Here is a 26,363-nt window from a genome sequence, read left to right as displayed (position 1 = left end):
ACAAAGACAGCAGCGGACCGAGTGGTCCTGAGGATTTGTCCTTGAATGTCGGTGCTTTTTGTGTTTTTTTGTAAAGCTGTAGCCCTTCCAGTATGTCTCAACCGACTACATACTCGCCCAGCTTCAAACGTCCGGCTGAAATTTTGCGAATGAGGCGGAGAAGAGCCCGAAGCGAAGCCGGCGTCTTCTCCGGCGCGAGCGCCCCGGGTTCCGCTGACGGCCCCGGACAAAGCAGCTCGTCCCCGGCGGGAGTTCGCTCCTTCTCCCCGGGGCCGCTCTTCAACAGCCAGAACCGTCCGGGAGGTGGAATGAAACGCAGGAACCCTTTCGCGAATATCGAAAATACCTTCAGCCCCAAAAAGAAGCTTCTTATTTTTAACGACGGCGGTAAAAGGGCGGAAGCCGCGGGTGGTAGTAAGACACCGACGGGAAAGGAGGGGGGCGAGGACGGGCCGACGAGGGGAGAGTTGCCTTTCGGGGCCTTGTTGACGGAGGCAGAAACACAGGAAAGGCAAAATAATACCAGCAAGGTTGGTTGTTATTGATTAACAGTATTTCATGTACACGTCACGGAACTTCGAAATGAAACGTGAAATCTACGCGACAGCGTTGATATCAACCCCCACATTTACTCAAATAAATCATCATCTGTGTATTTTTACACGATTTTCACTTGAGCCGAATTGAAGTTCAAGCCCCTTTAATGGTTGCTGCACTGCATAAACACACTTATACATTTTAACATCGGCTTATTAAACAGTAGTCTTTTATTTCTACCTATTTTCCCCCTGACTTCCGTGTGCAGAAGCGTCTCTCTTTCTCAGAGGATGACTCTCTGTTTGAAGAGGAGGAGGAGGAAGATGTCAAGAGTCCACTGCTGAAGGTAGGAGTTTTTTTTATTTTTTTTATTTTACTTTTTATACAAGATGACATTTAATTCATTTGTATTATTGTTTTTTTGCATTTCCATTTGACTGATATAGCGCCAGATCACAACACAACAGGTTATTTAAGGTCAAAGTCGAGCTTGAAACAAAAGTTGCAGCATTAATTGTAAAAAATGAATAATCACAATCTCAATTCAGTTCTATTCAATTTTATTATTTCAGCGCCAAATCACAACGCAATTGGTCATTTCAAGGCCCTTAACGCGGTTAAATTCCCGACAGCAGAACTTTACAACGTTATAGAAAGGAACCCAACAATTCCCACGTAAGCTGCGAGGGAGAAAAAAAACAAAAAACTCCCCTTTAACAGGAAGTAAAACCTCCAACAGAACCAGGCTCGGAGGTGGGCGGAGCCTGTGGGAGAGCAGAGAGAGAAAAGGGCAGCGCAGAGATCCAAAACATACACGCCCGCTTTGTATCTTTCACTAGTATTTAATACACTTATTTACCCCCCCCCCCCTTCTTCCCCAAAAATGTTTTCCCGCTCTCTTCCCCAGAGCCCGCAGAGCATCGCCCCCGCCTCCATAGCGCCCCCCGTCTGCACGGAGTACCCGGCGGACTGGAGCCTGAAGACGCGCCTCCTCTTCACCTCGCCGCTCAGCCTGTCGTGGGCCGAGCAGCCCAAAGCCCAGGAGGAGGCGGCGGGCCTCAGCCGCCACTGCAGGGCCCAGTTCGCCCCCGTGCCTCACGCCCTGCAGGTTTGCGTCCACATAGATATATATATATATATATATATGTGTGTGGGGGAGATGATTTTCAAAATGCGTCCAACTCACTCGGGTAATCCTGATCTCGTTGCCCCCCTTCCCTCCCCCGTAGGATCCCAGGTCGTGCTCCGAGCTCCGCTGCGCCTTCCAGCAGAGCCTGGCCTACTGGCAGCATCCGTCGCTGCCGTGGCTCCCGCTGTTCCCCCGCATCAACGCCGACCGGAGCTTCGCGGGGAAGAGCGCGCCGTGGGCTCAGGACGCCGCGCTGCAGCGCACGCTCATGAGGGAGTGGTGAGGCGACGGCGGACAAAGCGCCCGGCGTATTAATATAAACATTTTATTTGTATTTCTTTTTTTATCTCCTCGGAAGGTTGTTTTTGTTTTTTGTTTTTTTTTTACGCGAGGAATCCCGGTTGTCTCATAATGATAATAATAATTTGTATGACACTTGTCCTCCTCCTCCAGGTCGGTCAGCCTGTCGTCCCTCTACAATCTACTGAAGTCCAGACTGTGTCCGTACTTCTACCTCTGCTCCCATCAGGTGTGTGTTTGCTCAACTCGCACGTCACGAGTTCGTCGCGGTTACAAATGGTCGTGATGACGTTAATCCGTTGCGCGTGGTGTCAGTTCACAGTGTTGTTCAGAGCCGCCGGCCTCGGAGGATCCAGCAGCGTCGCCGCGGTAATCTCTCCGACCACCAGGGGCCTCCGAGAGGCCATGAAGGCCGAAGGTGAGACGACTCGGGTGGGGAAATTGCATTCGTTTCCAAAATGCACCTCGTGTTTGGCCAAAGAATGTTGTGTTGTTGTTTTTTGTTGTTGTTGTTGTTGTTTCTGTGACATTTTGAACTTTCCGCCAATTCGAAGTGGATTTTTATCGCTCCTCTAGCTGTCCCGAGTCAGCAAATTTGCAAATAATAACACACCGTGAAATTCGCAGCCACTTTTACCCTATTATATCTTTTTTATTAATTTTTTTATTTAAGCCCCGTGTGACCGAATAGAAATAGATCAAATAGAAGTCAAAGGTTTCGATTTGTCTCTTTTTCTTTGACTTGCTTCTGACTGAACCAAGAAATGCGACCGCGTCAATCAGCGCCGATTCCTGTTGACCCGTTTTAGGTATCGAGTTCAGTCTCCCTCTAGTGGAGGAGAAGAGGAAGTACAAGGAGCAACACAGCCAAGAGGAGGAGGAGCAAAAGGAAAAAGAGGAGGGGCAAGTGTTTGTCATTCATCTTCTCTCTCTGTGTGTGTGTGTGTGTGTGTGTGTGTGTGTGTGTGTGAGAGCCACACTGAAAGTTTTACATTTAAAGAAGAAGAGAAAAAAAAACAAGCTCGTAGTTTTTCGGTAATCAACAAGCAACATTGAATTTTTGTGAAAAATGAGGCCGATGCGGAAGCCGCGATACCGCCGAGCGCCACTAGAGGTCGGCTCCGAAAAATTCAATTTGAAAATTCAAAGGCAATTAAAAAGTCATTTGGGTGTCGCTAAATAAAGTCGCTCCTTCTTCGTTTTCTGGAGGTCCATTTTAAAATAATCCCGTTATTAATTTGAAAATAAGCCTGAAAAAGATGGGTTTTTTTCATTGGGGTGTTTGATTGACAGGCCTGTGGTGCAATTTGTTTACAGATTTACTACGACAGCAAACAAAAAAACGCCAGTTATGTGAATCTTAGTTGCTCCGAACATCTCATTGCTGCGTCGTATTAAGGATATTTTTATTTATTTTTTTATTCGTGTAATAGACCGTGCGGACGATTTGAAAATCGCAGCTCCTGCAGGCCGGAGGACGCCGAGCACCTGGCGGGGGACGGAGAGGACGACGCGTCCGGCGAAGACAGCGGCTTCTCCTGGCTGAAGGAGATGGGCGTCCAGGACAAAATCAAGAAGCCCGACGGCATCAGCATCCAACTGTAACCCTCATCATCTCGTCATGTTTATTTTTTTTATTTTTTGCTCCGTCAGCAAAAAAAAAAAAAAATCTCCTTAACCTCTTCTGTCCGTCGCAGTTGCAAGGAGGGTCCCGCCGTGTCCCTGGACCACAAGCCCGAGTCGGTGGTGTGCGTGGAGGGCTCGCACGCCTTCACGCTCATCAACTTCCTCATCAACTGGAAGGGCGTGGCGGCGGCGGCCGGCCCCCAGGCGGGGCTCCCGCCCACCCTGCTGGCGCCCGTCGGCTTCAGGGGAGCCACGATGCAGACGCTGAAGGTGCGGAGTCGTTAAAAAAAAAAAAAAAAAAAAGTGCCGCGTCGGTGTTTTTCTGAGTGTGTGTGTGTGTGTGTGTTTTTGTGCAGAGCCGCAGTGTGAACGTGCAGAGCCAGGTGGGCGGGACTTACCAAAACATCAGCAGTCTGGAGATCACAGGTAAACCTGGGGGGGGTGGGGGAGTACATTTCTGAGTAAATTGTCAGTCGCGGCCGTAACGTTTGAAGGTCCGAATTCAGAAAATGAAGGTCAAAATGTTGGGGGGGGGGGGGGGAATTGAGATTCAGAGAGAAAAGTCCAAATTAAGGGAGAAAAGTAAAAAAATATATATATATATTGTATTTTATTTATTTGGGAATTTTTCTTTATAATTTGTTATGTAATTTTCTGTTCTCTTGCGTTGTTAAAATATATAAAAAAAACAAAAAACAATATACATCCAAAAAAACACAATTTGACACTGATGTCCACATCTGGAGAGACATGTTGCTCTGCGTCTCGTCGGGGACTATTTTCTCCGGCGTGACAAATCCGCATTTGGCGCCTCCGCGAGTGATGACGTGGCAACGGACGGCCTGTCGGACCCGCTCGTCGACCGAGACGGGGCGTGGCCAAAGGGCTCCCCCCGTGACGTCGTCGTCTCTTCCCTCCACCCGCAGGGCCGATCCTGCCCTCCTCCCTCCACGCCGTCGCCACCCTCCTCCGCCCGGCGCAGAAGGGCAACTTCTCGGCGGCGCTGTACACCCACGCGCCGACCGCCGTCATGAACGTGCGAGCCGCGGAGCGGCCGGTGAGAATTTTTTTTAATTAAAAATTTGAATAAAATAAAAATTAAAAAAAAGCCGAATAAAATAAACAAACGGTTGTATTTGGCACGCGCCACCTAGTGGTCTTTGACTAAACCTCCTGTTTTACTGTTTGTGTGTGTGTGTGTGTGTGTGTCCTCAGTGTCCCGGCGGCTCGGTGGACCTGTCCGGCTGCGGCCTCCGTCCCATCTCCGTCCAGCAGCTGCAGCGTCCCTCCGGTCTGGGCAAGACGGCCCTCGCCCACATCAGCATGAACAACTACAGCTACACCTGGAAGAGCTAACCAGAGGCTTTACCTTTTTTAAAATGCCTTTCAATGATGATTTTTAATTTGAATTTTATTTTATTTTATTTTATTTTTTTAATATCATTTTTTATCCCCAAAAAATTATGAATATCATTTTTTTTCTTGAATGCGTGACAAATTGCCCGGTTGTTGTTGTTTTGTTTTTGTTTTTTTGGGGGGGAGGTGGCATCCCGGACGGATGAAACAAATACATTTTCTGGAAATGGAATTATTATTATAATAATAATTTTGACGCCAGATGAGGAATTAATATCTCCGTGATGGATTTTTCGGCGCTCGAGGAGAAACGGCGCCCCCTGCTGTTTGTGGATGGAAGTGGTAACTTGGAATTTCTCCCATAGCTTTTGTTTTGTTTGTTCCTTTCTTTCTGTTCACGCATACTTATTTTGGCAGTTCTTTGGCTGTATGGTTTTCAGACAATTAATATTCAAAGATCTTTTATTGACCGGATCCCGAGATCTTAACAGGTAGCACTTAAGAGGGAAAACAAGTTCGGAGACCGGTAAATATTACAGGGTGCAAATTTACGTGTAAATATGACATCATATCTATGTTCGTGTTCCAAGATTAAAAAGATAGGACCAAAAAAAAAAAAACCATCGATTTTCATTTATTATCCCGCATCCGTGTTGTTCAATTACAGTGACGTGTAAAGAATAAAGATTAAAAAAAAAAAAAGCTTTGCATAGAGAGATGACGTTTTATTTGTAATACTGGCAAAAAAAAACATTCATATTTCAAAAGTGAGGTGAGACTGTACAGAGAAAATAAAACGATCATTTGTGATCATCCTTCTTGTTCTTCTCCGCCACGGGGATGTTGGCGCCGCCGGGCTTCAGCTCCCGTTCCGTTATCGGTGGGAACGCGTTTAAATTCCACCTTTTTGCCTCATAAGTCGCTGTTTTAAAAAAAAATAATAATAATTCTCGCCCTATAAAATGCATCGCGGAAACACACACGAACGCGTACGTCTAACACACACACACACTCACACACACACACATCCACACAAATACAAAGACACACACACAGTCACACACACACACAAACACACACAGTCACACAAACACACACACTCATACACACACACAAACACTCACACACACACACACTCATCCACACAAATACAAACACACACACATACACACACATCCACACACACAAACACTCACACTCTCACACACACACACACACACTCATCCACACAAATACAAACACACACACTCATCCACACACACACTCATCCACACAAATACAAACACACACACACACACACACACTCATCCACACACACACACTCATCCACACAAATACAAACACACACACACTCATCCACACACACACACTCATCCACACAAATACAAACACACACACACACACTCTCTCTCACACTCACACACACACACTCTCACAAACACACACACACACACACACTCTCACACACACACACACACACACTCATCCACACAGGCAGGACCTGTCGGACGTCAGGTAGGTCGGCTCGGGACGCCACGCGGCCAATCCCCGGCGTGCGTCGATTTGTTTCGAATGAGATTTGTGACGTCGCGAAGCGTCGCGTCCGAACACGGAGACGGTCGAAGGGTTTTTCTGGCGGTTTTAAAACGAAGCCGACATCTACAACCGGAAACGACCCCGAGCACAGCTCGGACAGATCCGTCGATTCGTACGAGGCTATATGACCTTTTTTTTGTGAGTAAATAAATCGATAAAAGTAAAAGAAAATCAGCGAATGTGGAGGAAAACACATTTCACGCGCGAAACGCGTCCTTCAATAAAAGCTCGGCGTGTAAAAAAATGGACCTGCAATTAATAAGCGGCAAAAAGTTTTTTGCCAAAGTTGAACGCCGCCTGTTGAATATCTATAATCGAAGTGACGCTCGCAGATGTTTTTGTTTATTTTCAGGCCTGTTGTTGAATTGTGTGTATTTGCCGGTGTTTACCGTCTCCGTGTCTCCAGGGAGCTGCTGCAATTCGTCAAGGAGAACGACGCCGTCGCCGAGGAGATGGCCACGAGGTAGCGGGTCACGTTCAATGTCGGAACGGTCGATCGGGAAACGCGGGTCTCGTGTTGACGTGTCCCCCGTTTGTCTCCCTTTTCGGCAAAAAATGAAAACGAAAACCCCAGAGGGAAGGAGTTCATCCTGGACCACCTGCGGATGCAAGACGTCACCTGCTACTGGGAGAGACTCCTCACCGAGTTCGGCCGGCTCCTCGCCTACCGGCCTCAGAGGAGGAGCGGCTACAACCGGGTCGTCCACAAACCCGGCAAGACGGAGCTGTGAGACGGGAGGCCGCCGGCGGAGGGAAAGCCGTCCACGGCGAACGTAGCCGCTCCGACGAGGCCGCTTCCCTCGCGAACGACGTTTCCACGCTGCCGTCGGTTCCATGTTCGTCCAAAATGTCTGTCTGGATGGTTTTCGCGGGTGCTGCCGTTCCTTCTGTTGCCACCAGGGGGAGGTAGGGAGGGCTCGTGACAAATCTTTACAGCTCACTTCCCGTTCCAGTGAGTTGATTTTGTCTCCTGAAATCACTCTTTGTGAAAATGACACCCACGTCAGGTGCGTGTTTTTTTTTTACTCACTAAAGGGGCATTATGCAAATTTCCGTTCCGTTTACTCGTCACGGTGAGGAAATACTCACCCTGCGAAAAGCATAATAATGTCCATAGTGTCTTCTGGGGCTCAGGAGGGGACAGGAAGCACCCCCCTGATGATGTCCTTCGGGGGTTATTGCGACGCGTTGGGGATCAGGTACAGCAAACGTAACGCTAAGCCTGCGTTTAAAACCGGGGTCGCGACGTTCGAAAGACACGAATTCGGGTCTAATGATATCGATTAATAATACACATCGTCTTACGATCTGGGCGTAACTTTAGTGTTCATTTGTTTGTCTTAAGTCGGTATTCGAAGGTCACGTTTTGTTACCCGTCGTAACGCGAAGGGAGCGAAAGGGTGAAGTCGGGCGCCTCGTTCAAGAAACGATGAAATGGGAGCGGACGGCTCGAACGTCTGCGAAGGATTTGTAGTTATTAATGCTAGCGAGGGAGAAAGTACAGCAGCGTTAGATCCGTATCCCCACAAAAGAGGTGCCGAATATTATTTGTTGGAAGTTGTATTTAGCCGCGACGCTAATTTGTTGATTGTCTTTCAATTTTGTCTTTTTTTTTTGTGTGTGTGTGTGTGAAGTTGACAGCAAAGCTTCCACGAGCCATAAGTTGAGCCACACTGCCCCCTCCCGGACAACCGGAGGAACTGCAGCAACCTTTAATTCCAAACACGCACGCAAACAAGGCAATAACTTCAGCAGCTGGGACGTGCCACGACTTTAGTGACTCGAACGTACAGAACAATGACATTTCCCTTTCACACAAAGTGCCAACATTAAGCAATAATATCCAGAGCAACCGCTAAGTTTCCAAGAAACATTCATGTTAGTTTTGTCTTTACCTTTTAAAAGAATCTTCCTCGGTGTTAATACATATTCGATCCAGGATGGTGTTGAATATGTTGTAGTATTCACATTGTTCTCACCGGTGTCGCGATTGTGGGGGTTTTTGTACCGCTGTTACGAACTGGGCTTTGGGTAGATGTTTTTGTTTTGAATCTACATAAATGTGTAAAAAAAAACTAATCTCGAATTGTCTTTGTCAATGCTTTGTCCATGCACGTGCAGTTTTGTAAACCACCGCACCGGTTGCGCGAGTCGAGAGTAAATCCATATTGCTGATGTATCGGGCGCAGTGCAGTTCGGTCCTCCGGCGGCAGATGGCGCTGTGGTTCCTTTTTTGGGGTCTGCGCGGTTGCACTTCCGGCCAGCTGTCGGAAAGCGGAAACGCACGAAAGTCAAGTCGCGAGCGGTGGTAACAAACCGGAGCGGAGAAGGGCAGAAATGTCGACGTTAATGCACGTTAAGCGGGACTTCACGAGTCCGTAAAACACGTCGTTCGGTGTGGAGGAAGTCCCCGGCCCCGTCGCGGGTAAGTCGCTGTGTTTTCCCCGTGATATGACCGAGGCTAATAGCACGCTAGCCGCTAACATCGATGCTCCCATTATCGGACGTTAGTGGGTTTTTTTTTTTTTTTTTTTTTTTTTATAAATAACAAAGTCAATATTTGTAAAAACGTCAGTTTTGCTCTTCGTGATGCTTTGAAAATGTTTCCTGAACAGTAAACGGAGATTATCAGTCTTTACATTCACGGAGCGTCTCTTCCCGAGTTATGAAGACGCGGTGGACCTTTTTTTTTTTTGGTGTTGACCTTTGACACCAGCTCTGCCAGCGTCCCCCGTCTCACCGAATCAGCTGATCAAATGGGACGTTCCGTCGTGACGTCACACCCTGCTGGCATCGCCATTGGACGAGAAAGAAAACGCCACACCTCCCAGAAAAAATTAAATAAATGAATGATTACATGAATAATGAACAATATTTTATATAGATATGTATCTATATATATATATACATATATAGATATAAGCCTGTATGTTGGCTACATTTAGGTCTGTATAATGTTTATTGGTATCAGCTAGTTACCAGTAAAAGTCATTAATGTTAGTAAATGAAATGCAGACGTTTAAATGAACAAAATAAAATGTTACGAACGATAAATGTCACTTCTGACATCCCCCACGCTCAGTTTGACGTCATCGCCCCGCCGGCTCGTTTGTCGCGAGGGGACGGAGCTTATAAATGGAGGCAGCAGTGACTCGTGACATCCCTCCAAAAAAAAAAAAAAAAAACACGTGACCGTGTGTTTTGCACCTCCCCACCGCAGCCCCGACGCCAGCTGAAGCGCTCGGCACCGGCCTACTGCGGGGCCTCCTCCGCGGCGCCGGGCCTCCTCTCTCCTGCTTCCTGCTCCCCAGGGTCCACGCAGCTGACGTGCTGGCTGCCCAGCCGGCACAGATGCCTCTTCCCTCTTCCTCCTCCTCCGGTCCCGTTCCCGTCCCGTCTCCCAGCAGCCTCCCGAAGAACATCGGCAAGCCTGAATTCCCAGATACGGGATGGGAACGCATCAAGGAGCTGTTTGACAGAGAGTCAGTGTTTTTCATTCATCACCTTTCTCTCTTTAAAAAGAGATTCCTTTTAAGGGGATTCCCTTAAACACGTTTTCAAAATGTTTCTTTTGTATTTTTATGTATTTTTTTTTGGTCTTTTGTTTGCGAAAGCCTTTTAATCGCATCTTTTTTTTTTTTTGTCCTTTTCTTTTTTTTTTTTAAACGAAACATCCTCGTCTCTCGTTCCCCCCCCCCCGCAGCGCCACGAACAAATACCCCGAGGAGCTGACCGACGCGATGAACTGCGCCGTGGTCGGCGCGCTGGCGGGCTGCCGGCCGCTCGCCACGCCAGGCGGCGGTACATCCAGGGCACGGGGCACGACCGCCGAGCGGTGAACAACGGGTGGCGTCAGCAGACTCCTACGTAACGTACGCCACGTTTACCGCTCCAGGAAGTGGGCCGACCCCTTAGCAACAGACCCCTAGCAACGGAGTACGTGTGTAATAATAATAATAATAATAATAATATTGACGGTAACATGAGCTGACTCCCACACAGGGCTCCCACCGGCGCTCTGGTCCTCGGCCTGCAGTCCCTGACGGGAGAAACCACCCGGCAGAAGAGGAGGAGGGAGCACAGGGAGCTGTACGACCTCAAGCTGGCGGAGTGGTACGATCCGACGCTTTTAAGATTTAGCTTTAAAACGATAAATAAATAAAAGAGTGTCCTGTTTTCTCGGTGTGTTTTTTTCCTTTTTTTTTTTTTTGTTGGTGTTGACCCGCGACCCTCCTCTCCCCATAACACCAAGGACGGCCCACCTGCAGCTGACGGACGAGCTGATCGGCAACCTGGACGCGAGCTCTCGGGCCGACGAGCTCCGCGAGGACACGCGGAGGGTTCGGGAGCTGCTGGACTTGCCGGCGAACGAGGACGCGACCGAGGACGCGACCGAGGACTCGAATGAGGACGCGACCGAGCGTTCGGGCGGCCGGCGAGAGCCCGCGTCGCATCGCGCCGCCGGCGTGCAACTGTCGGACATTAAAGGCGGGACCGGACGCGTCCGCGAGGACCCCCCCCTCCCCCCTCGCCCCCCCCCCCCCCCCCCCCCCCCCCACCGGACTTCGGGGATCCGAAGACGCCGTCGTGCGTCCGACGGGCGGGAGGCGACGGACTCGGTGACGCGGGGATTATAAAGCGGGAACGGGACTCCAGTAGGAGGGGTGAAGATTGAACTTTAAAACAGGCGCCGATCGAGCGACACGATCGCTGGACGAGCAGCGGAGGGAGCGCGACTCAATAAAACATCCTCCCCAAACAAACAAATCTCTTCCTGTCTTTTACAAAACGCCTTTTTTCTCTCTCTCTCTCTCGCCCTGGTGTGTTTTATCTCCCCCTTTTTTTTGCTTTTGATTTTGCCTCTCGGGGCTTCTTCTTCAGCAACTAGGTCACCCCGGTGTAAACAAGACGCGACACAGGAACAGCTGGGGCCGCCGACGGACGGACGGACGGACGGACGGGCTCGACGGAGGACACGCATCGACCCGTTTGGACAAGAAGTTCAGGTAAACGAGTATATCGATGTGGACGTGTGAACGTAGGAGGTCGAGGCTTAAAAGGGTCCAACGTGTGGGAAGTTACGAATGTCCCGGGACGGAGGGAGCAACTGCAGGATGTCCAAAAAAAAATAAAGCAAGAAACGTACTTAAGGTCACTCTGCAGGAGCGCAGGATCAAATGTCCTCGATTCTGTGTCCTCGGCCTGGATCATGACGGTGGGCGGAGAATTGTCAAAGGGCTCCCTCTACTGATGGCGTTGTGGAACTGCAATAATTGATAGAATCCAAACATATATAATGTGTGGGTAATTGTGTGTGTTTATTTTTTTTTTGGGGGGGGGGGTTGCTTGCACTGAAGACGCCTGCAGGTGTTTTTGCCTGCTCAGCACAACGGCAGCCTTGTTCTTGTTCTTGTTCTTGTTCGTTACAGGTCATTGAGTCTTTTCCAGGTCATTGAAACTCAAGAGGGTTCCACGTGCCTGACACACCTGGCGTTGTCCAAACGCGTTAAACGGAGACAGCGTCGCTATTTGGACACTTTGGACTCGTGGCTCTTGTTTTTATGTTTAAAAAAAAAAAAAATTATATATTTTTTTTTTGTTGTATGAAAAACGTGCTCGGTGTCCTCTCGTTAACCAGGCGAGGTTTCAAAGTCTCAAGTGCCTTCAAGTGCGGCTCGTAATTTTTTTAGTTTATAGAGAGCGGCGTGAATTCGGTGTTTTGTTTTGTTTTTTATTTTTAAAAAAAACAACTAAAATGCCGTTTAGCTGCCGGTGTCGGTAAATGTTTTGACCGATGGGGGAAGTTTGGTCATAAACGTAGCTTTCTGTGCCTGAACGTTAGTAAAATAATAATAACAAGATCATAATAAAAAAATGACTGAATAGTCGCAGTCTAATAATACACGGGATGTGTATTATTAAGAGTACAATCGATAATAAGTAGCGATAGTAAATACAGTATTTTTAGAGCTACCTGACAGCTGAACCTGAAATACAATAGCATATAGATCTATCTATCTATCTATCTATCTATCTATCTATCTATATATATATACGTGTAGAATATAAAATAAAATTAAATACACATTTCTTGAAATACTAATTGAAAAATAATACTCAGAGGGCTGCGATCCACTTTTAAAACGCATAAAACTGCATCCTGTCAGGTCTTAACTTGCTGTTTGAACAATCTGAATAACTCCCCGACGCCAGGTGGGTTCACCTCAAGTCCCTCCGTTGTCCCACTCGCCTCCAAACGCCCCACTCCGACGGCACGGCAAAGCTGCTGCTGCGCTTTCATTGGCACTTGTCGCGCATCTGCCGTGTCTCCGGCAGCACCTTGAACCCACTCCCACCTGAAGCAGGCGCGTCCGAACCGAACCGGCGAGAACCGAGCGAAGCATGGAGGTGACGAAGAGCGGCGACAAGGGCAACCCGCTGGCCGCCGCGGGGTTTGTGTCCCGGGTGTTTTTGTGGTGAGTTTGTCCGCGCGTCTGTTTCCGCCGATGGAAAAAAAAAAAAAAACGCCAGCGGATCGATTGCGATAATCGGCTGCGCGTCGGCACGCGCAAAGTCCTCCGGCTAAAAGACAAACTCAAGTGTAAGGCAACGGAAATAAGTTTAGAGTTTTGTTTTGTTTCGTTTTTGTTTTTCCTTACCTTCCTCCACCTGTCGCGGTCCTATCCGGACACGTCCAGCAACGTCAACGCGTCTCGTTAAGTTGCCAACGTCAGGTGAACTTTGAAAGCGCGTCACTGCTTTATGATCCGAACCGTCTTCGGGGCAAACGTGTGCGTTCATGCGAAAACCAGACAGACCGCAGCTTTCAATTAGCAACCGTGTAAATATGAGATGGGTTTCTATAAGCAAGGTGTTTTTACTTGTCGTTAGATTTCTTGTGTTTGTTTGTTTTTTTAAACCGACGTCTGGAGGACAGAGATGCCGACGTGCCATAAACATGAACGCGTTGCATAAGTTGATACGGGACCGGTGTGCTCTTCAGCTGGGAGCGAGCTGAGGCGCTTTAACGTGGCTTTGTTTTTTGGCTCCTTCAAACGTGCTCAATCTGCGCACGGTGTTATAATAATAATGATATGATATAATGATAATAATAATAATAATAATAATAATAGTGACAGAGCAAACAAACCGAAAAAGGGAGGGCAGTTTAGTTCCAGTGAAGTCGATGATGAAGTTTGTTTAGGGTGTGAATTAAAACAAGCTGCGGTGCATTCCAATCCTGTTCGTGCACGGCTTGGCACGGCTTGGCACGGCTTGATGAGGCTTGGTGAGGCTTGGTGAGGGTCGGTGAGGCTTGGTGAGGCTTGGTGAGGGTCGGTGAGGCTTGGTGAGGGTCGGTGAGGCTTGGTGAGGGTCGGTGAGGCTCGGTGAGGCTTGGTGAGGGTCGGTGAGGCTTGGCGAGTCGGTGAGGCTTGGTGAGGCTTGGCGAGTCGGTGAGGCTTGGTGAGGGTCGGTGAGGCTTGGCGAGTCGGTGAGGCTTGGTGAGGGTCGGTGAGGCTTGGCGAGTCGGTGAGGCTTGGTGAGGGTCGGTGAGGCTTGGTAAGGGTCGGTGAGGGTCGGTGAGGGTCGGTGAGGCTTGGTGAGGCTCGGTGAGGCTCGGTGAGGCTTGGTAAGGGTCGGTGAGGGTCGGTGAGGGTCGGTGAGGCTTGGTGAGGCTCGGTGAGGCTTGGTGAGGGTCTGTGAGGGTCGGTGAGGCTTGGTGAGGGTCGGTGGGGCTTGGTGAGGGTCGGTGAGGCTTGGTGAGGGTCGGTGAGGCTTGGCGCGGCTCTCACGCCAAACTGCAGGTCACGTGACGCTCCACTGGCCCAGAGAAGCCCAACAATGCGGCGCACGTCGCAGTAGTGAGTCAGTCTGCAGGAGACCCCCCCCCCCTCCTCTCCTCCTTCCCCCTGAAGGTGTTTTGTTAGTTTGCAGGAGCTTTTCATTTCCAGGGAAAAAAAAAGAAACACGAGAGCACAGCGAGGATTGAAGTAGATCTGCCCCTCAGCCTGTCAGGTCGTAAGACATCAACAAAAAAAATGTCCTCGCGGGAGAGGAGAAAAAACAAAACAAGCCGGCTCAGGAAAACCTGAGATTGACGCGCTTTGGGTTTCTGTGGAGAGGAGCTAAAAGGCGTCAGCGAATCGTCTGCGTGGAAAGACTTTGGACGCGGCGGCGTTCGGCCTCCGTCGCCCGTAACCTAACCGTAACGCCGTCCGTCTCTCCGTTTTCAGCTGGTTGGGCCCGTTGCTGCGTCTCGGCCACAAGCGGCAGCTGGAGGAGAGCGACATGTACGACGTTCTTCCGGAGGATCGGTCCGAGAGGCTCGGAGAGGAGCTGCAGAGGTACGACAGACGTCCGTGGTGTTGTAGACGAGTACCGGTGGGAGAAAAAAACACCATCAAATACACCCGTCGGGTGAAACGTAAAGACACAACGGATCACTGTCGCTCGTAGGCGACGAAAGAATAAATATATATATATATATACGGTCAATTGTGAACTATAACATTGTCGTACGTTATATCGCCACAGATGTGGATGTGTGTGTTTTTTTGTTTTTGTTTTTTTGCTGCGATGTTCTCGTCCTTTTAAAAAAAAAATCCCGTTACCGCAGAGTCTGAATCCGCGTGATCGGAAGTTGGGCGTTTGTCTCCTTCGCAGGTCGTGGGACCGCGAAGTCCGCCGGGCGATGAAGGAAGGCAGGGGACCGAAGCTGAGCGGAGTTCTGGCGGAGCGCTACGGGAAGGCGTACGCGCTGGCCGGGCTGTTTGTGTTTTTGATGGTGAGTTGCCGGCGGCCGAAAAGCGGATCGTTTTAAGGAGGAAACCGGGAGGAGCCGTCTTTTAACGCAACTCGCTCGTCTCTGTCCCCGAAGGAGGCCATCAAAGTGGCGCAGCCGCTCTTCCTGGGACAAATAATCCTGTACTTTGAGAATGACGAGCCGGACGACCAGAGGGGTCTGTCGACGGCGTACGGCTACGCCGCCGCCATGTCCGTCTCCGCCTTCGGCCTGACGATCCTCCAGCACCTCTACTACTACAACGTCCAGAGGACGGGCATGAAGATGAGGGTGGCCGTGTGTCACGTGATCTACAGGAAGGTCAGGGTTTTTGTTGTCGTCGTCGCAGCACTCTTGCACTTAAAGCCGGAACCGTTCCGAGTTATGGACGAGATGAGCGGACTTTGTCTCCGCAGGCTCTCGGCCTCAGCAGCGAAGCGATGGGCCAAACCACCACCGGGCAAATCGTCAACCTGCTCTCCAACGACGTCAACCGCTTCGACGAGGTAAAGTGACGCGGATCCTCCAGAAAAAAAAAAAAGTATAAATTTTTAAAAAAGGCGAAAGCCGGGGTTCGACGGGTAAGTTTAGCCCGGTGCTTTGGCGGTCCGCATTCGCCGGCGGTAACGACGCTCCCATCGCTCCGTCGTCGCCGTGTCCCCAGGTCACCCTCAACCTGCACTACCTGTGGGTGGGGCCTCTCCAAGCCGCCGTCATCATGGTCTTCCTCTGGTACGAGATCGGCGTCTCGTGCCTGGCGGGCGTGGCGGTCGTGGCGCTCACGATGCCGGTGCAGGCCTGGTTCGGGAAACTCTTTGGCGTCTTCAGGTGAGCGACGAGACGCCCAGACGTCTTATTTCCGGAAGCGGATCCCGTCGGCGCAACTTTTCGTTTCATTGGCCCCGACCGGAGTCGAAGCAGAAAGCTGAACGGCGGCGTTTTGTTGTTTTTGTTGTTTTTGGCAGGAGCAAAAACGGTCGTCCTCACCGACAGCAGAATCCGCATCATGAACGAGGTGGTGTCCGGCATCAGGATCATCAAGATGTACGCCTGGGAGAAACCCTTCTCGGCTCTGGTTACCGAGGTCAGACGGTGAGGTGCAAAACAAAACGTCTTTCGGGAGAGAAAAAGAAGAAAAGAAAAAAAAAGGGGGAAGGGGGGGGGGGGGGAGACAAAGACAGGAGTTGTGGGAACATTTGTTGGAGCTTAATTTGGTACCAGCTGTCCCGGGTTTCTTCATCCCGTCTTTGTTTTTCCCCGTCCTTTCCCCCCCGGGGCGACGCTTTAACGGAGAGATGAGACGAGGTCTCTAACGTCAAAAGGTTCCCAAAGCCGGCGGTTTTGGATAGAAAGCGGGGCAGAGCTAAGACTCTACTTATTGCAGGTTTTTACGCGTCGATGCCGAAGTTATTGCGGGTTTTACCAGTAAAGATTGACGTTATTGCCGGTCTTTAAATGTGGACGTCGAAGGCATTGCGGGTTTTACGCGTCGACATTGAAGCCGTCGCGGGTTTGACGGGATCAACGCAAGTCCCCGTGTGGACTTTGGGGAGGGGGTGGGGGGGGGGGGGGGTTCGCCGTTGTTATTCTGCGAAAAGGTGAAGCGTAAAGGAGTCGGCAGTCGCGAGAGGTTAAAGGTCGGCGTTTGCGCGGCCGGCGTGTCGTTCCGCTCCGGCTCCCCTGATTTCACCAGGAATGCAGAGCGAGCGCGCAAGTAGCGGGAAAAAAAAAGGCTCTTTTAGGCTCTTCAGGACCGACCTTTAATCGGCGACGTCGGAGAATGAATGACAGAAAAGCGCGTCTCGGGTTACACATCGACTTCTCCGGATGAAATTCGTAGAAAGGCGCGCGGAGGCCCTCGCGGAAAAGTTCCCCGAAAAAAAAAAAAAAAAAAAGGCTTCACGTCTGTGCCGGAGGAACGCTCTGCCAAAACGAGACATCCGCGATACACTTGTCCGTTGAGCGTTATCTTGGGAAAAGCCGCTCCAGCTTAAAGGAGTCGCCGTCGGCTCGCCGATCGGCTGGGTCCCGCCGACGGTCTCCCGGCGGTCCGTTTGGACTTTATTAAAGTCTTAAGCGGCTCAGACGGTTTTAAAGACGGGACTCGGACCGCGCCGGCTGTTTTTTTTTAATATTCTGCAGAGGCTGAGCAGAAAAGCTTCCGTGATAATAACGACAATAAATAGGAATAATAATAATAATAATAATAATAGGGGCTTTGTGAAATAAAGTCGCCTTCCCAAAGCGAACGCGAAGCCTTTTCTTTTGATCCGGGGTCATCTTTCACAGCGTTATTTATTTGGACATTTTATTGTCGCCGTAAAAACTCCACACGAACAAAAGGACGACTGCCGAAGGTTTTACAGCGGTCGAGAAGAAAGGAGGCGTCGCCGTCAGTCGGAGGGAGGATCGATTGAAGCCAAGTCCCGTAAACTGCGGTCGGAAAGTCCGTCGCGGCGGCGGCTTTTTGGGAAACGCCCTCTAGTGGCGCTCGGCGGTATCGCGGACGTCATTGACGACGGACAGGGTGGTGAAATGACGTCACGTTTTTTTTTTGTTTTTTTTGGCTTTCTTCCTGTCGGTAGGAAAGAGATCGGCCAGATACTGAAGAGCTCGTACCTGCGCGGGCTCAACATGGCCTCCTTCTTCGCCAGCAGCAAGATCATCGTCTTCATCACCTTCGCCGTCTACGTCCTGCTGGGCAACGCCATCACCGCCGGCCGCGTGTTCGTCACCGTGTCGCTCTACGGCACCATCAAGCTCACCGTCACGCTCTTCTTCCCGCTGGCCGTCGAGAAGCTGTCGGAGACGGCGGTGAGCGTCCGCAGGATCGAGGTGCGTCCGGTCTCTCTGTCCTCTCGCTGATCCCGAATTCCCACGCGGCAGAAGGCAGCGTCGGCTCGGGGGCGGACTCGACGGGACGAGTTCCCCTCAGTTACCGTTCCGCGTTTATTTGGACGTGTTCGGTTCCGCGTTCGGCGACGAAGGTTTGACCCCCGGCGTCGCTTTTTTTTTTGTTTACGTTTTTTGATTGATTTTTTAAAAAACATTTTTACAGACGTTAAAAGCCGGCGCGACCGTCGTCGACGCCGGTAACGTCGACCTTCCGTTAGCCCGAACCTTCAGCGACGGGGAAAAAAAACGTCCAGAGAAAAACGCGTCACGAAAAAAAACGAGACGACCGCTCGCGGCGGCGCCATCCGGTTTTGCTCACGACGTAAAAACATCCGTGCGCTTCGACGTCCTCCCAGAGTTTCCTCCTCCTGGACGAGATGAAGAGGAAATCCGTCGCTCCGTCTCCGGAGGGGAAGAAGGAGCACTCGGTGGAGATCGAGCACCTGACCTGCTACTGGGACAAGGTGAGCGGTCTCGGGATGGAAGAGTGTGTTTGTAGTGTGTGTGTGGAGGGTTTAAACGCGTGACGCATTTGTGGTTCCTCCGGCAGAGTTTGGACGCTCCGTCTCTGCAGGACGTCTCCGTGGAAGCCAAGTCGCACCAACTGCTCGCCGTCATCGGACCCGTGGGCGCCGGAAAGGTCGGCACGCCCGCGTCGGGCTTCCCCGAGTGTTTGTGTTTTTTCCCGCGCGCCCCCCGGACGCCAAGTCTGTAATGTCCGCGTTCCTCCTCCTCCTCCCACCAGTCGTCCCTGCTGAGCGCCATCCTGGGAGAGCTGCCGCACGACACCGGCACGGTGAGGGTCAAAGGTCGGCTGACCTACGCCTCCCAGCAGCCCTGGGTGTTCCCGGGAACCGTCCGCAGCAACGTCCTGTTTGGGAGGGAGCTGAACCCCGAGAAGTACAAGAGGGTGCTGAGGGCCTGCGCTTTAAAGAGGGTGAGAGGAGGAGGAGGAGGAGGAGGAGGAGGAGGAGCAGGAGCGGCTCCTCCTCGTCTGAAAGGTAAATGTGTCTGCGTTGGGTCTTTTTTCTTTTCTTTTGTTCCTTCTGACCCCAGGACCTGGAGCTGCTGCCGGACGGAGACCTGACGCTCATCGGGGACCGGGGGGCCACGCTCAGCGGGGGACAGAAGGCTCGCGTCAACCTGGCCAGGTACGAGGACGGTCCCTGTCGTCTCCGCGCGAAAACCGTCTGTTTTCTGCGCCTCCCCCCCCACCCCCGTTAAAGTGTGTGTGTGTGTGTGTGTGTGCGTGCACGTTCAGGGCGGTGTACCAGGACGCCGACGTCTACCTGCTGGACGACCCTTTGAGTGCCGTGGACGCGGAAGTGGGAAAACACCTCTTCGAGCAGTGAGTGCGCCTCCGACCCGAACGACGCCTCCGGGCGTCGGCGCTCCCCGAAACTCGAGGGGCGTCCGAACTCGGGTCGAACGGAGGTTGGTTTTCGGCGCCGCCGCTTCCTCCCGTGTAACCCCGTGTTCCCCGTCAGGTGCATCTGCGGCCTGCTGAAGGACAAGTGTCGGATCCTGGTCACCCACCAGCTGCAGCACCTGAGGGCGGCGGACCAGATCGCGGTCCTCGCGGAGGTCCGTGACGTTTCCTCGTAGCCGGCCGAATACCAAAGAGGAACAAAAGGCCGTCCGATCGCCGGGGCGACGTCATCTTTCCGCTTTGCGTCCGCAGGGTTCCGTCAAGGCGCGGGGCACCTACGCCGAGCTGCGGCGCTCCGGCCCGGACGCATGGACGGATCTCCCGAGGAGCGACGAGGAGCGCCGGCGCCGGCTCCGGTCCGCCGAGACGGATGGGCGCTCCCGCGGCTCGCAGTGCTCGCGCAGCAGCCTGCTGCCGCCGGAGACGGACGGCGGCGAGCGGCTTCCGGTGAGCGCGACTCTCCAAAGTAGTTCCGAGGACGACGGCCGCGTCCTGGGAGACGGCGTCTAACCGCTCTCTCTCTCTCCGGCGTCCCCCCCCCCCCCCGTCTCCGCAGGCGGAACCGGTCCGGACTCTCGCGGAGGAAAGTCGAGCGGAGGGAAACGTCGGCGGCCGCATCTACCTGAAGTACTTCACCGCCGGCTGCAGCCTCCCGGTCTTGCCGCTCGTCGTCCTGCTGAGCGTCGTCGCCGAGGTACCGGAACTTTTCACCTCCGTTTGTGTTTTTCCCGCCTACGGGTATCGTGAGGACATCGGGGCGTCCGCGACGTCGCCGTTGCCGCGTTTGGACGCTCGAATACTCAAACTGTGTTTCCGCAGGCCGCGTACATCACGCAGGACTGGTGGCTGGTCTACTGGTGAGCACGTTCACCTTCGTTAACCGTCTCCCGCCGCTCCCGCCGCGTTGACGCGTTTGTGTCATCCCGCAGGGCAACAGAGGAGCGCTCCAACGGCACGGCGACGGCCGTCCGCACGGGGAACGGGACCGACGGCGTCGCCGCGTCCCGTCCGGGGCCGGATCTCCCGTTCTACCTCGGCGTCTACGCCGGTGAGTGTTTGCCGCGGCGACGACCGCGGTGAAGCCGAACCGAGGGGACATGATCCACAGCGCTGCCGTGTCGTTCTCCCCCCTCTTCCCTTTCCCCCTCCCTCCCTCCCCCCCTCCCTCCGCAGGTCTGACGGCAGCCGCCGTGGTCTTCAGCTACGTGAGGAGTTTGGTGATCTTTCACGGGCTGGTGAGGTCGGCGCAGACGCTGCACAACGGCATGTTCGACGCCGTGATCCGCACGCCCGTTGCCTTCTTCGACGTCAACCCCATCGGTGAGAAACCGGGGATTCGGAGAGCGTTGCAGCGACGCGGAGACACAAGCGCACTCAAGTTTCATCCCCCCCCCCCCCCCCCACACACACACACACACACACACACACACACACTCACTCACACACTCTTCGTTACAGGAAGAATTCTCAACCGCTTCTCCAAAGACACGAACCAGATGGACTCGGTGCTGCCGCTCACCTTCGTGGACTTCTACCAGGTGAGTTGTTCCCGCCGGAGTCTCGTCCGTGCCTTGAACCGACCCCCCCCCCCCCCCCCCCCCTCCCGTGTCGGTTACGTGATGGATAATGTGAAACGACAGAGAACAATCACGAAATGCAGCTCAAAGTGCTTTTACAGGCTCGAAGGAAGAAAACAAACAACAACAACAAAAAAAAGGGGGAAAAAATGTAAAGGAGGAACGAAAATGCACAAAATACAGATGAAATGTGAAATGGAAGCAATACGCATTCGAAGCCATTGTTTGTTTTTAGTTGTTGTTTTTAGTTGTTGTTGGGTTTTCAGTTGTTTCTGCAGAACGTGGGCGTCGTGGCCGTGGCGGCCTCGGTCATCCCTCTCATCCTGATCCCCGTCGTGCCCCTGCTGCTGATCTTCCTCCACCTGAGGCGCTTCTACCTGCGCTCGTCGCGCGACATCAAGCGTCTGGAGTCGACGAGTCGGTGTCCCCCCCCGTCCCCGTCTGTCTCCTTCTCGGAAATCCGCCACGCGCCGTTTAAAGCGTCCAAACGGCTGACGAGTGTTTTCGATTTCCCCCCTCCCCCGCAGCTCGGAGCCCCGTCTTCTCCCACCTGTCCTCGTCCCTCCAGGGCCTGGGGACGATCCGGGCCTTCCGAGCCGAGGAGAGGCTGAAGAAGGCCTTCGACGCCCACCAGGACCGCCACTCAGGTTTTTGTCTCTTTGGACGGGGGGGGGGGGATCCGGCGAGGCGATTTAAAAAAAAGAAAGAAAGCGTTTGACGGTCTGTTTTTTTGTTCTGTTTTTTTTGTGTGTGTGTTTTTTGCCGGTTTTCCTTTTTTCTCTCAGAGGCCTGGTTTCTGTTCCTGATGACGTCCCGCTGGTTCGCGCTTCGCCTCGACAGCATCTGCTCCGTCTTTGTCGCCCTCGCCACGTTCGGCTCCATCTTGCTCCGAGACGGTGAGAGACAGGCGCGAGTTCTCCGGGAGCCCGAGACCGGACTCCCGATCGGTCCGAGCTGCATAAAACGCAATTTGGATGTCGGCCCAAATTTTCCGACGGATTATATATCTATATATATCTCTATCCATATATATGTCTATCTATATATCTATGTATATATATCTACATATATATATCTCTCTCTCTATATATATATATATCTACATATATCTCTATCTATCTATCTATCTATCTATCTATAGATAGATATAACTATGTAACTATATATATCTATATCTATATATCTCTATATATCTATATATAGTTACATATATATCTATATATGTATTGATATATATAGGTATATATATCTACATATATCTCTCTATATATATATATATATGTAGATATATGTAGATATATATATATATATCTACATATATCTCTATCTATCTATCTACATATATCTCTATCTATCAATCTATAGATAGATAGATAGATATAACTATGTAACTATATATATCTATATCTATGTATATCTATATATAGTTACATATATATCTATATATGTATCGATATATATAGCTATATATAGTTACATATATATATACTCCAGTGTCAGTTTAATTCAATACAACGTGATGGATGTTTACACTAAATGACACCACGGGTTATTTGACGGTATAAAGTCCTCGCGGCAGAAGTTGAAGACGTCAGACCTCGCGGCAGAAGTTGAAGACGTCAGACAGATGAACCCGATGAAAGCGTGACGTGACGCGGGCCGTTTGAACGAGCGGCGGGGCTCCGCTGACGCGCTCGTCCTGAAGTGTCTCGCGTCTGGTGTGTGTCCCGTCAGGGCTGGAGGCCGGAGAGGTGGGCCTGGTGCTGACCTACGCCGTGACGCTGGTGGGGAACTTCCAGTGGACGGTGAGACAGAGCGCCGAGGTGGAGAACATGGTGAGAGCTCGTCGGGTGTCGTCATTTAGCGCGACGGTCGAAATTCGCGAAACCTCCCGGCGAAAAAGAGACCAGAGAAACAAGCGACGGAGCCTCTCGTGTCCTCAGATGACGTCGGTGGAGCGGGTGGTGGAGTACACGGAGCTGCAGAGCGAAGCGCCCTGGGAAACCCGGAGGCGTCCTCCGCCCGACTGGCCGAGCCGAGGGAGGGTGACCTTGGACCGGGTGAGCTTCTCCTACAGCGCGGACGGAGCGCCGGTCCTCAAAGACATCAGCGCCTCCTTCCAGCCCAACGAGAAGGTGACGCGCACACACACACACACACACACACACACACGCACACACACACACACACAGCGACCGCAGGGCGGAGAGGGAGTCATACGCGTTTGTCTAAATGCGCGTCAGGTCGGCATCGTGGGGAGGACGGGAGCCGGGAAAAGCTCGCTGATCTCCGCCCTGTTCCGGCTGGCGGAGCCGCGGGGGAAGATCGTCATCGACGGGGTCGCGACCTCCGAGATCGGCCTGCACGACCTGCGGCGGAAGATGTCCATCATCCCTCAGGTGAACCTGCGTGTTTGAAACGGACCGTTGTGTAGTTGGGAAAAGGTTCGGCGACGATTCTCCCCCGTAGCCACCTCCCCCCTTCTCCTCCTCCTCCTCCTCCTCCCCCCCCTGGGAACCCGTTCCGTTTGATTATCATCTTGTGACGTTTTCACCCGTAACGAAATGAAAGCGAAACGTGCCGCGCTCTTCTCCAGGACCCGGTGCTGTTCACCGACACTCTGAGGAAGAACCTGGACCCGCTCGACGGGCACACCGACGAGGACATGTGGAAAGCCCTGGAGGAGGTCAGTATCCACGTTTAGCGTCCCGTTCTGGGCGCCGACTCCGCGCCGGTGGTTTTTTTTTTCTCCCTGAGCCGCCTCTGTGTCCCCTCCCTCCCCCTCCTCCCCCGTTCCCACCCGCAGGTGCAGCTGAGGTCGGCGGTGGAGGAGCTGCCGGGCAAGCTGGAGACGGTTCTGGCGGAGTCGGGCTCCAACTTCAGCGTGGGCCAGAGGCAGCTGCTCTGTCTGGCCAGAGCCATCCTGAGGAAGAACCGCATCCTCATCATCGACGAGGCCACGGCCAACGTGGACCCCAGGTAACGCCGGAGGGGGGAGGGGAGGGGAGAGGGGGGCGTTCTTTGGGTAAAGCGGCGGCGGCGGGGAAAAGGAAAGTTCAGGAGCAGACGCTTTGGTTTTAAAAGTCTGGAGTCCCGCCCCTTCCTCTACTTGTTGCCGTCGTGGCTTCTGCGAAGATGAATAATGCAAAATCTCAGTTCCACTTTGAGGCTTTTGTGTTGTCTGTTTGTTTGTTTGATTATGATTTACATAGGAATGAAAATGAGAAGCGACAGTGTTATTGTATTTGTAAGTGGTTCTGTAGCTCAATAAAACACGTGTTGAAAGAATTGAATGACCGACAAATGATGGAAGAAAAACAACAAGAAGGAAAAAAAGGGTGGAAAGCGTCCGTGGGTTTTGTGTCATTTCCCAAACGCGTCTCCGCAGGACGGACGAGCTGATCCAGAAGACCATCCGGGACACGTTCCGAGACTGCACCGTGCTCACCATCGCCCACCGCCTCAACACCGTCATCGACAGCGACCGCGTCCTGGTGGGTCCAGGTTTCCATCCGGCGCTCACCGCGACGTTGCTGTTTTGGCGCGTATCCCCGGTGAAATGTGCGGGTGTCCTCGCAGGTGCTGGACGGCGGCGCCATCCGGGAATTCGACCGACCCTTCACGCTGCTGCAGAACAAAGAGGGCGCGCTGTACAAGATGGTGCAGCAGACGGGACCGGCGGAGGCGGCGGCGCTGCTGGAGGCGGCCAGACGGGCGAGCTGCGGAACGGCGAGCATCCTTTTATTTCTTTATTTGGATTTTTTTTTTTTTTGATAGAAGTTTGATAGAATAATAAATGTACAATTTGTGGTTTTTTTTTTTTGTATTTATTATTTCCACAGGCGGCTCAGGACACGCAGGAGTCGCGATGACGCTCGTCGCCCACGGGAGCGTTTTTCGATCGCAGTCGCGAACGGGAAAGCCGGTCGACTCCCGACGGAAGAAGGAGAGGATAAAACAAAAACCAAAAAAAAGACCCAAAAATAATTGTTGTATGATTTTTATTAATATCGAGAAGAACAGAACGAAGACGCTGAAAACTCTTTGTCTTTGCGGAAGATTTGACGGACCCGGGTTTTACCGTCGTCCTTTACCTTTTACGTTCCCAGCACCTCCAAGGAAGGAAAAAAAAAGAAGAGGAGGAGGAGGAGGCGTTTGACTCCGGTCTTCAGCTTGTCTTTCTCTCTCTGTGTGTGCAAAAAAACAGAAACGGGCATAGATGCAACGAAGAACCCAAATGTACGCATATGTGCACCTAAACGGCGCTGACCCCGGTGGGGTGTCCCGCAAAACCGTCCAGCGCAAACACAGGCGGGTCCCCCCCCCCCCCCCCCCACGCACACACACCTACCCCAACCTGTTGTTTTGTTTCCTTCCAATAAACACGTGCTCAATATGCATTGAAAACTGCGTATTTATTGTTCCGTTTATTATTTGTATAATTGTTGTGTTGATATTTATCAGCGCAGAGTGCAAATGGCCGAGTGGTGACGTGAAGTGTCCCCGGCTCGATGTTCACCTGTTACAAATTCCCCCAGAAATTTAGGAGATAAAAGGAAGGAAAGCTTTCAAAGACGTTGCAGGTTAACCTGCAAATAACTCGCAGGTTTACTGTTTCTCTGGTTTTATTTGGACTTTTTTAAACCTCTAATCAACTTTTAGCGGTTGTTGTTTTTTTGGACATTTACGACATAAACTCAAGATTTAGTTGGACTCTTTTAGCATTTCTCTTTAAATGGCTTTTGCCATCTAGGAACCAAAAGTCACCTTGGAGCACGTCGTTCCCCCATAGATATATACACATATATATACATATATCTACATACATATATATATATATATACATAATACATATATATACACATATATATACATATATCTACATATATACACATCTGTGTATATACATACATATATATATACATAATACATATATGTACACACATATATATACATATATCTACATATATATATACACACATATATATACATATATATACATAATTTATATATATATATACAATATATACACATATATACATATATACATAATACATATATATATACACACACATATATACATATATCTACATATACATACATATATACACTGTATATATATACACATATATATCT

The 26,363-nt window shown here is 51.3% G+C and overlaps 3 protein-coding genes and 1 long non-coding RNA gene across 4 annotated transcripts; all 4 read left to right on the top strand.

Moving 5' to 3' along the window:
• Window positions 1-5,811, top strand: LOC138195817 (protein downstream neighbor of son homolog). Its single transcript, XM_069145498.1, has 12 exons — window positions 1-530; window positions 806-883; window positions 1,445-1,645; window positions 1,767-1,945; window positions 2,120-2,195; window positions 2,282-2,384; window positions 2,776-2,869; window positions 3,400-3,567; window positions 3,664-3,862; window positions 3,949-4,018; window positions 4,519-4,649; window positions 4,808-5,811. The coding sequence occupies exons 1-12, from the start codon at window positions 93-95 to the stop codon at window positions 4,946-4,948; spliced, it is 1,878 nt and encodes a 625-aa protein (XP_069001599.1). The 5' UTR covers window positions 1-92; the 3' UTR covers window positions 4,949-5,811.
• A 630-nt stretch (window positions 5,812-6,441) lies between these two features.
• LOC138195816 (uncharacterized) lies at window positions 6,442-7,333 on the top strand. The gene is made up of 3 exons (XR_011178055.1): window positions 6,442-6,463; window positions 6,951-7,007; window positions 7,119-7,333. It is a non-coding gene; the product is annotated as an uncharacterized lncRNA (long non-coding RNA).
• A 1,662-nt stretch (window positions 7,334-8,995) lies between these two features.
• LOC138195802 (uncharacterized) lies at window positions 8,996-11,347 on the top strand. The gene is made up of 5 exons (XM_069145485.1): window positions 8,996-9,050; window positions 9,765-10,026; window positions 10,288-10,416; window positions 10,547-10,657; window positions 10,797-11,347. The coding sequence occupies exons 1-5, from the start codon at window positions 8,996-8,998 to the stop codon at window positions 11,179-11,181; spliced, it is 942 nt and encodes a 313-aa protein (XP_069001586.1). The 3' UTR covers window positions 11,182-11,347.
• A 1,292-nt stretch (window positions 11,348-12,639) lies between these two features.
• Window positions 12,640-25,193, top strand: LOC138195814 (ATP-binding cassette sub-family C member 4-like). Its single transcript, XM_069145497.1, has 31 exons — window positions 12,640-13,020; window positions 14,779-14,889; window positions 15,209-15,329; window positions 15,423-15,647; window positions 15,743-15,832; window positions 15,991-16,156; window positions 16,295-16,418; window positions 17,912-18,161; window positions 18,578-18,685; window positions 18,772-18,861; window positions 18,967-19,158; window positions 19,278-19,372; window positions 19,483-19,569; window positions 19,709-19,805; window positions 19,903-20,097; window positions 20,207-20,344; window positions 20,470-20,507; window positions 20,580-20,698; window positions 20,824-20,970; window positions 21,109-21,188; window positions 21,494-21,644; window positions 21,755-21,874; window positions 22,013-22,123; window positions 22,962-23,062; window positions 23,171-23,362; window positions 23,471-23,626; window positions 23,824-23,913; window positions 24,034-24,206; window positions 24,616-24,721; window positions 24,807-24,956; window positions 25,070-25,193. The coding sequence occupies exons 1-31, from the start codon at window positions 12,947-12,949 to the stop codon at window positions 25,097-25,099; spliced, it is 3,927 nt and encodes a 1,308-aa protein (XP_069001598.1). The 5' UTR covers window positions 12,640-12,946; the 3' UTR covers window positions 25,100-25,193.
• The last annotated feature ends 1,170 nt before the right edge of the window (window positions 25,194-26,363 follow it).

This window comes from Embiotoca jacksoni, unplaced genomic scaffold (assembly GCF_022577435.1).
Source record: "Embiotoca jacksoni isolate LCO1_2020_lvr unplaced genomic scaffold, fEmbJac1.0.p SCAF_126, whole genome shotgun sequence".
In the NCBI taxonomy this organism is placed as follows: Eukaryota; Metazoa; Chordata; class Actinopteri; family Embiotocidae; genus Embiotoca; species Embiotoca jacksoni.
This window is presented reverse-complemented; position numbering and strand designations above follow the sequence as displayed.

Excerpts from the sequence above, each read along its gene's own strand:
- LOC138195802 (XM_069145485.1), top strand. The coding sequence starts at position 8,996 with ATGACCGAGGCTAATAGCACGCTAGCCGCTAACATCGATGCTCCCATT. Across the intron at positions 9,051-9,764 it reads CGATGCTCCCATTATCGGAC|CCCCGACGCCAGCTGAAGCG; the intron begins GTTAGTGGGTTT and ends TCCCCACCGCAG. Across the intron at positions 10,027-10,287 it reads AAGGAGCTGTTTGACAGAGA|AACTGCGCCGTGGTCGGCGC; the intron begins GTCAGTGTTTTT and ends ACCGACGCGATG.
- LOC138195814 (XM_069145497.1), top strand. The coding sequence starts at position 12,947 with ATGGAGGTGACGAAGAGCGGCGACAAGGGCAACCCGCTGGCCGCCGCG. Across the intron at positions 20,345-20,469 it reads TGCTGAGCGTCGTCGCCGAG|GCCGCGTACATCACGCAGGA; the intron begins GTACCGGAACTT and ends GTGTTTCCGCAG. Across the intron at positions 21,189-21,493 it reads CCTTCGTGGACTTCTACCAG|TTGTTTCTGCAGAACGTGGG; the intron begins GTGAGTTGTTCC and ends TTGGGTTTTCAG.
- LOC138195817 (XM_069145498.1), top strand. The coding sequence starts at position 93 with ATGTCTCAACCGACTACATACTCGCCCAGCTTCAAACGTCCGGCTGAA. Across the intron at positions 2,385-2,775 it reads AGAGGCCATGAAGGCCGAAG|GTATCGAGTTCAGTCTCCCT; the intron begins GTGAGACGACTC and ends GACCCGTTTTAG. Across the intron at positions 4,650-4,807 it reads TGCGAGCCGCGGAGCGGCCG|TGTCCCGGCGGCTCGGTGGA; the intron begins GTGAGAATTTTT and ends GTGTGTCCTCAG.